General features: G+C 40.0%; 1 protein-coding gene across 1 annotated transcript; it reads right to left on the reverse strand.

Annotated features, from left to right (window-relative positions):
• Positions 1-2,717: 2,717 nt before the first annotated feature.
• CETN1 (centrin, EF-hand protein, 1) lies at positions 2,718-3,236 on the reverse strand. Its single transcript, XM_006867280.1, has one exon. The coding sequence runs from the start codon at positions 3,234-3,236 to the stop codon at positions 2,718-2,720; it is 519 nt and encodes a 172-aa protein (XP_006867342.1).
• Positions 3,237-9,622: the final 6,386 nt, after the last annotated feature.

Here is a 9,622-nt window from a genome sequence, read left to right on the forward strand (position 1 = left end):
CCCCGCCGCCCCAGTGTGTGACTGACTTCTCTTTAAATTTAAACATCAACCTAGGCCAATTCTAACCTTCTTTCCAAGAGCCCATCCCATGCCCTAAGTCTGAGACAAATGAAGAGTGGGCCTTGTAGTTCAATGACAGTGAATGGGATTCAGAAGTATTCTGAGATAGATTGTGCCTTTAAGACACTCCTTAAGTACTGCGCTCCAGCCTCCCTGATTGACTCCATACTATGTGGCCATTCTGAATGATGGGCTTCTGTCTAGTTTCCTGTTTTTCACTTCCATCCTCTTTTGGCCTAGGAGCCAATGCTGAGCTTTGTGCACTTGGCTGAGGCTCTGACTTCTCTTTGTTTTTGGTATTTCTACCTTGATCCATAAAGGAGCTCTGGTAGTGTAGTGGCTATGAATTGGGCTGCAAACCTGATTCGGTCAGCAGTTCGGAACTACCAGCTGTTCTGTGGGAGAAAGATGAGGCTTTCTGCTCCCATAAAGATTTACAGCTTCGGAAACCCTATACAGGGTCGCTATGAGTTGGAACCGATTCCAAGGCACATAACAACAACAACAACAACAACAACCTTGATCCATATGTACATCCTTGGGTCAAGACTCTGGTCAACAGGATGCCAGAAATTCCTGCTTTCCAGAATGCCACACTCCTCCTCACTAGCTCTCAGATTTGGCCCTAAACACAGATGTTGGACTACGTGGTTACTATCACTGCCCCCAAAGTCCACACTATGATCTTGAAGCTGACATTTGTGGCCCCTGGTTCATGGCAGCCACCCCAACACAGCCCTCACAGTACATGCTTGTCATTTCAGCTAGTACTGCTGCTTTGACAAATGAGTTCCTGTTAGTGAGAATTAATCACAGAATAGAATTTCTCCTGATTATATCTGCTACCCTCTGGAGGATAAAATTTCTGGCAAAGCAAGTGAAATAAATTCCAGAATTTGAGCAGTATCTTAATGGGGCGTTGCATGAAGATTTCATTTAGCTTTACTTCTGACCAAAACATCTTGCCTTTTTACAAGTTTTACCTATTATTAAATCATTAGTCAAATCCTCCATTTCAATAGGTAGATAGCTTCCACAGTAATAATTTTCCTACCTTCACATTTGTAGATATTAAAAGATACCTTTTTCAAATTTATAACAGAAAACAATACTAACACACACACAACAGTAAACAAGTTTACTGGGATTTGTAAAACACAGAATTACTTATGTGTATACTTACAAGAGGACTCCTACGTGGTCCTGTAAAGGAGCTCTGGTAGTGTAGTGGTTACGAATTGGGCTGCAAACCTTAAGGTCAGCAGTTCGAAACTACCAGCTGTTTCACAGGAGAAAGATGAGGCTTTCTGCTCCTGTAAAGATTTACAGTCTTGGAAACCCTGTACAGGGTCGCTATGAGTCGGAACCAACTCCACAGCACATAACAACAACAATGTGGTGCTGTAGGGTAAACACTGGACTGTTAACTTCAAGGTCAGTGGTTCAAACCTATCAGTCGCTCCTTGGAAGTCCTATGCATGGTCATTAAGTGTCAGAACTGACTTGTATACTCTGGTACAACCATATACCAAAGGAGGGGTGGGGAAAATCAAATATTAAGTATCAAGATGTGTTAAGAATTTGCAGATAGTGTCTGTGATAAAGCAGTATAACATGACTAATGCTATGCTAGCCGATCTTATAAAAGCTTAATTTACAATGCAGTTTTTATAATTTTTGAAACACTAAACCCTTATGTTTGCAAATATGTACTCAAAATCATTAGCTAGCTTAATCTCTCTACCAAATTATGAGGGTGTTTCAAAAATTTTGTGGAGAAATAGAATGAAAAGAGAATGGAATTTTTCCACAAAAAATTTTTAAGCCCACTTGTATATTTTGCTTGTTAGAGTTAAATTGTGTTTTTATTCTGTAACCCAGGTATTCATGTTGGCTCTGGATAATTCACAGTAGATAATATACACACCAACGATGAAAAATAATTTCATGTGATGATATTAGAGAATAGTCTAAGTTGCACATTTTACCACTACCCAAAGGAGTCCAGGTGTGTAGGACAAGCACCTGACTGAAAGGTTGGTTCGAACCAAGAAGTTGGTGGTTCCAACCCATCAGCAACTCTGTGGAAAACCACCAACTGATCTTTGGAATGCTAGGACTGCACTTAACAACAAAAGGCAAATCTATCTTTTCTGAGTCCAGTGAGTACATTAAGTGGATAAACTGTTTTCTTTTACACCAATACTCAATATAGTGAAAAGCCAGGGCTAGGATGTCTACTGGCAGATTCCTCTTCACCTTGCTAGAAATACGAATTTAACGAATGATATATAAAGCATGGTAACTTGTGAATACCAAAGAAGTGACATTTCTGATTGCCCCAAGGAGCTGTTTTGTAATACGTTTGACTGGATGTCCACCAATGAAAGGCAAAATGGCAGATGTATGAAAGCTTCAGGACCCTTTATCCAACCTGCCATAATCTAGCTCTTCTCTTCAGAAATAAAAACCAAAACTAAAATTAAAGACGTCTTTAAAATTCTATAATTGAACCAAGGATCTGGAAATAGAATTATCTAGACAAATTAGCCTGGAGGGAGGAGAAATACCCGCTGTCCTCTAAAGCAAGATTTCACAGAACAGAAACAGGAGATCAAAGATGTCACTCAATTTGGCGTTTGCTGGAGAATCTGCCCTTAGTAAAGGTTGGTCTTCTTCATGATCCGAAGAAACTCTTCCTCGTTTACTTCTCCATCTCCATCGCGATCTGCTTCGTCAATCATTTCCTGCAGCTCTTCATCGGTCAAGTTTTCCCCCAATTCGTTGGCCACACGCTTTAGGTTTTTGAAAGAGATTTTCCCAGTTTCATCATCATCAAAGAGCTTGAAAGCCTTCAGGATTTCTTCTTTGGTGTCTTTCTCAGCCATCTTCTGAGTCATCACGGCCAGGAAGTCGTTGAAGCTGATTTTCCCTGTGCCTTCTTTGTCCACATCGGAGATCATTTTCTTCATCTCCTCTTTCCTGGGCTCAAACCCCAGCGCTCTCATGGCCACCTTCAGCTCCTTCACGTCGATGGTCCCACTGCCGTCCGCATCAAAGAGATCAAAGGCTTCCCGAACTTCTTGTTTCTGATCTTCAGTGAGTTCGGGCTTGGGGCCCATCTTTCTCCTCTGGGTACTAGAGGCCACATTCGACTTCTTAAAGCTGGACGCCATCCTCCGCAGTGGCTGTTAACGGTGTCAGCTCTGGACTTGTGGTGGGGCTCCCCCAGCACGTGCTCCGCACGAGGCCTGGCTCCTAGTTCATTCTCAACGGCCCATCCTCCTGCGAGCCCCCATCTCACTAAGCCTACACATCATCTGCGCGATCTGATTTACGTTAGAACCCATTGGTTTATTACCCAGTTTCCATGAGTTGATAGCTGAGCTGGCAAGAACTACTGGTAGCTACAGATATCTTCCATAATTCATTGGTACTGGACTGTACTTTTTCGTTAGACCATTTGTTAACATCTATAGAACCAGTTTTGTCTGTTTATTTGGAAGTCCTTCCTTCCTTCTTTTATATGCCTATTTTAAAAACCCTACTGTTTCTCTGAAATTCTATGAGTCGGAACAGACTCACCATAATTTAGCAACAACATTGGTCTGAGGTAAGGAGCACGGTGGCTCCACAGTATAAGCACCGGACTGTGAAACACAAGATCTGTGGTTCTAGCTCACCAGCTGCTCCATGGGAGACACATGAGGCTTTCTTCTCCCGCGAAGAGATAAACTCTCAGAAATCTGACACAAGGTCACTATGAGTCAGAATCAACTCAATGTCATTTAACAACATTGGTCTCAGGTTTAGAGTAAATTTAGGTCATGGAGATTTGAGGAGGAAGAGAAATTCATTCAAGTTCACATAAATAGGAAAACTGATAGAACGAAAGTGGTTATGTATAAAATTTGGAGACGTTTTGTTGCCTGACATTATATTCAACAGTAATAAAACTTAAGAAGTACATTTGGTGTGAACATAAGTATGAAATGTAATATCTAATGAACTGGTATTGGCCATTTTGAATTGGACAATGCTATGATCTATTATGAAGAACAAATTGAAGAGGAAGTGTGTTGCATTCCTCACCAAAAAGAACATTAAAAAATCTGTCCTGAGGTACAATGCTATCAGTGATAGGATAATATTCATATCCTACAAGGAAAACAGTCAAGGCACATATTATTCAAATTTACACACCAACCATTAAAACCAAAGATGAAGAAATTAAGATTTTTACCAACTTCTGCATCCTGAAATTGATCAAACATGTAATTAAGATGCATTGATAATTACTGGTGAATGGAATATGGAAGTTGGAAACCAAGGAGAAAGATCGGTAGTTGAAAATATGGCCTTGATGGTAGAAACAACACTGGGAACTCATGATAAAATAAGCTCATTGTTTGCAAACACTAATTCATTGCAAATACCGTTTTTCAGCAATATAAACAGTGACAATATACATGGACTTCACTGGATGGAGTACACAGGCATTTTATTGACTATCTCTGTGGGAAGAGGTGATGGAGAAGCTCAATATCATCAGCCAAAACAGGACCCAGAGCTGACTGGGGAACAGATCATCAATTGCTCATATGCCAGTTCAAGTTGAAGTTGAAGATCATTAAAACAAGTCCATGACCTTTAGTATAACCCATCTGAATTTGGGGAACAGATCATCAATTGCTCATATGCCAGTTCAAGTTGAAGTTGAAGATCATTAAAACAAGTCCATGACCTTTAGTATAACCCATCTGAATTTAGAGACCATCTCAAGAATAGATCTGAATCATTGAACACTGATGACTGAAAGCCAGATGAATTGTGGGATGACATAAAGGACATCATACATGAGAAAGCAAAAGGTCATTTAAAAAGACAGGAAAGAAAAAAAGAAAAAGACCAAAATGAATGCCAGAGACACTCTGAAACTTACTATTGAACCATAAGAAAGCATCAAAAGAAGATAGGAGAAATACACAGTCACTGTACCAAAAAAAAAAAAAAAAAAATGGTTGCTGATCAACCACTTCAGGAGGAAGCATATGATGAAGAATCAATGGTATTGAAGGAAGGAATCCAAGCTGCACTGAAGACATTGCAAAAAACAAGACTCCATAAATTTATCACCTACCAATTGACATGTTTCAACAAATGGATGCAGTATTGGAGGCACTTACTCATCTATGCCAAGAAATTTGGAAAACAGTTACCTCGACTACCAACTGGAAGAGATTCTTACCTATGCCTATTCCAAAGAGAGGTGATCCAACGGAATGTGGAAATTATCTAACAATATCAATAATACACAATAAAACAAGTACAATGTTTCTGAAGATAATTAAAAATGGCTGCAGCAGTACATTGACAAGGAGCTGCCAGAAATTCAAGCCAGATTCAGAGCACATAGAACAAAGACTATCACTGCTGACGTCAGATTGAACTTGGCTGAAAGTAAAGAATACCAGAAAGATGTTTATTTGTGTTTTATTGACCATGCAAATGCATTCAACTATATGGGTCATGGCAAATTATGGATAACATTGAGAAGAAACAGAATCCCAGAATACTTATTGTACTCATGCAGAATATATAGGCAGCCATCCGAACATAACAAGGGGATACTGCATGGTTTAAAATCAGGAATGGTGTGTGCCAGAGTTGTATCCTTTCACCATACTTACTCAATCTACATGCTAAGCAAATAATCTGAGAAGCTGGACTATATGAAAAACATGGCACCAGGATTGGAGGAAGGCTTATTAACAACCTGTAATATGCAGATAATACAAACTTACTGGCTGAAAGCAAAGAAGGCTTGACGTACTTACTGTTATAAATCAAAGCATATAGCCTTCAGTATTGATTACACCTCAACATAAAGAAAACAAAAATCCTTACAATTGGACCAATGAACAACATCATGATAAATAAGGGAAATGTTTACGTTGTCAAGGATGTCATGTTAACTTGGATTCACAATCAACATCCACAGAAATAGCAGTCTAGAAATCAAGTCTGCTGCAAAAGATCTCTTTAAAATGTTGAAAAGCAAAGATGTCTCTTTGAGGACTAAACCTTAGTATTTTCAATTGTATCATATGCATGTGAAAGTAAGAGAATGAATAAGGAAGACTGAAGAAGAATTGATGCATTTGAACTAAACTGTTGGTTAAGAATATTAAATATACCATGGACCGTCAGAAGAATGAACAAATTTGTCTTGGAAGAAGTAAAGCCAGAATGTTCCTTACAAAGGAGAATGTCAAGACCTTCTCTTAAATTTTGGATATGTTATTGGAAGAGACCAAACCCTGGAAAAGGACATGCTGCTTGGTAAAGTTGTTGTTGTTGTTATTAAGTGCCATAGAGTCAGTTTCAGCTCATAGCAACCCTGTATAGGGTTTCTGAGGAGTGACTGGTGAGTTTGGACAGCCAGCCTTGCAATTCAAACCGACCTTGCAGTCCAGTGCAATATCCTACAGCGCCACACCAGGACTCCTTGGTAAAGGAGAGGGTCAGCAAAATAGAGGACAATTCTAATGAGGTGGGTTGATACAGTGACTGCAACAATACCAGTTGATTGTGAGGACGGTGCAGAACTGGAAAGTGTTGTGTTCTGCTATACCTAGGATTGTTATGAGCCAGAACCGACTCAACAACAAATCTTTTTTAATTAGGAGGAAAGGAATGCTAAAGTAAAAACCTAAACAGTGTATTCCACCGTCCTTTTGTCAGCTTGTTATATCATGGTGACTTGCATGTTTTTATGATGTTGGAAGCTACATCAGCAAAATTTCAAATACCAGTAGAGTCACCCCTATTAGATGAGTTTCAGTGGAGATTCCAGACTAAGATAGACTAAGAAGAAAGACCTGGTGATCTACTTCCAACATTTAGCCACTGAGAACTTGACGGATCACAACAAAATATTATCTGATCTGGACTCGTCATCAGGAAGATCAGTCACTAGAGGAGATGATCATATTTGGTGAAGTCGAGAGCCAGTAAGGTTGAAAGAGACCTTCGGTGAGATAGATTGGCACAGTAAATGCAGTGATAGACTCAAACATGTTGGTGATTGTAGGGATGAAGCAGAACTGGGCAACATTTCATTTTGTTGGACATAAGGTTGTCGTGAGTTGCTGTTGACTCAATGGCAGTTAGCTATCTAGTGGCATGTTGTGCTCACTCTTTGTCATCCAATCAGTACTGGAACTCCCACTCTGGCCGCCCTCCCTTGGCAGTAGAAATGGAAAGAGATAACTATAAGCCATGTTCAGACTCAAAATTGCCTCATGGAACCCAAGGGGTACTCTTGTAAATCAAAGGGTCAAAAGAAAAAATAGAAGCTTTTTTATGAGGAAACAAATAAAAAAATGACTTAGCAAGCCTAAAAAGAAACTACCTACCTTTAGGATCACTTCATACTACTTTATTATGGTTAAAAAAGGAAAGCAAACATTTTTTTTAAAAATTTTTAAAAAAAAAAAAAACTAAAACCTCAATTTATCACTACATAATCAGTAACATCATGACAAATGGAGAAAAGAATGAAGCCGTCAAAGATTTCGTTTTGTTTGGATCCACAATCAGTACTCATGGAAGCAGCAATAGGAAAATCTGCTACAAAAGACCTCTTTAAAGTGCTAAAGAGAGCAAAGATGTCAGCTTGAGTACTAAAACGAACCTGATCCAAGTCATGGTATTTTCAATCACCTCATATGCATGTGAAAGTTGGACAATGAATAAGGAAGACTGGAAAAGAATTGATTCATTTTGAATCTTGGTGTTGGAAAAGAATATTAACAATATTGTGGGCTGCCAGAAGAACAAACAAATCTATCTTGGAAGAAGTTCAGCCAGAAGGTTCCTTGGAAGTGAGCATGGCGAGAATTTGTCTCACATCCTTTGGACATATTGTCAGGAGGGACCAATCCTTGGAGAAGGACATTATGCTTCATAAAGTGGAGGGTCAGTGAAAAGAGAAAGACCCTCCAAAGACATGGATTGACACAGTGGCAGCAAAATCTGCTCAAACATAATTGTGAGGACGGGACAGGACCAGACAGTGTATTGTTCTGCTGCACATGGAGTGGCTATAACTTGGAACCAACTTGATGATACCTAACAACAACAACAAGTACACAGTCAGGTACAACAGATGCCATCAACTCAGTTCTGACTCAGAGCAACCCTCTGAGACAGAGTAGGATTGCTCCCTAGGGTTTCTGAGACAGTAAATCTGTAAGAGAGCAGACAGCTTATCTTTCTCCTTTGGAGCGATGGGTAAGTTTGAATCACAGACCTTGTGGTTAGTGGTCCAAGGCTTATGCCACAGTGCCAATAAGTGCTCCTTGTCTCCAACAGTACTATACTTATAATAGACTAATAAATATTTGTTAAATAAACGAATGGCAACATAATGTTGGTCCTAAAGTACCTGCTGAATAATTAAAAATTTAAAAACCCACCCCAAAGATTAAATAGTGGCTGGTATGGTGCTGTGGGTTAATGTGCTAGACTGCAGAGTTGGGTTTGAACAGCAAGATCAGTGGTTCGAGCTCGCCTGCTGCTTCTCAGAAACCCTATACAGGGTTGCTATGGGTCAAAACTGATTCAACAGCACTTAACAACAACAATAGTATTATGGAGTCCTGGTGTGGCACTATAGGATAAGCACTTGACTGCTAACCACAGGTCGGATAAACTGTAAACAACTTGATGATTTGATGCTTTTTTGTCTAATCTGGAGCTGCAGCCTCACCTATTATTAGTATTCACATTGGGAATTATCAATAGACTGTGCAAATAAGATGACAGTCTACTATTCCTATTAAATGTCTGTGATCTATCTAGAGGGGATTGGTCATGATAGGGATCATACCTTGAAATTGACAAGGAGTTGTATCTACAAGCAGCCAACCAACAGAAGTTTTATAGAAAAGAAGCAGAAAGGAGAAAGATGAGAGAAAAGAGGATATGCAGAGAGAGGAGGTAAGGACTCTCCTAGAGGAACTGTAATACCGGTTAAGGGCTGTAACACTGAAGATAGCAACAGGCCTAGAAGTAGCCTTGTGGCAGAGCCGACAGCAGGGTGGCTGAAGGCAGAGAGGGCTGTCCTGAGGGGTCTGAAAAGGATCTATACTCATTGGGCTGAGAGATTCCTAAATGATCAAGAGGAGCTGAGAGAGCTGTCCTGCACTGAATAAGGTAGACTTTGCCTACATGTTTTCCTGATGCTGACCCCAAGTTGTTCCCTGGTACTTCCTTAATACGTCACTTGACTATAAGTATGGTCTGTGATTTCTGTGTGGCCACTGCCCTGGCTTATCAAACCCAGCAGAGAAATTGTCTGTGGGAGGAACAGCCATAAAGAGTGGACTATGCCTGACCTCCACCACATAGGGATCAGTTGTGGGCTTTTCCTGATTATTGTTTCTCCTGGAGTTCTGTTCTGATGCTGACCCTGTCACTATCACCATTTTACAACCTTCCAGACTCAGTTTAGGCATCTGCAAAGTAGGCATAATAGTGAAGCTTCCTAGCAGGGCTA

Source organism: Chrysochloris asiatica, unplaced genomic scaffold, assembly GCF_000296735.1.
Source record: "Chrysochloris asiatica unplaced genomic scaffold, ChrAsi1.0 scaffold00103, whole genome shotgun sequence".
NCBI classification, from domain to species: domain Eukaryota; kingdom Metazoa; phylum Chordata; class Mammalia; order Afrosoricida; family Chrysochloridae; genus Chrysochloris; species Chrysochloris asiatica.

Coding starts and splice junctions, on each gene's coding strand:
- CETN1 (XM_006867280.1), bottom strand. CDS start 3,236: ATGGCGTCCAGCTTTAAGAAGTCGAATGTGGCCTCTAGTACCCAGAGG.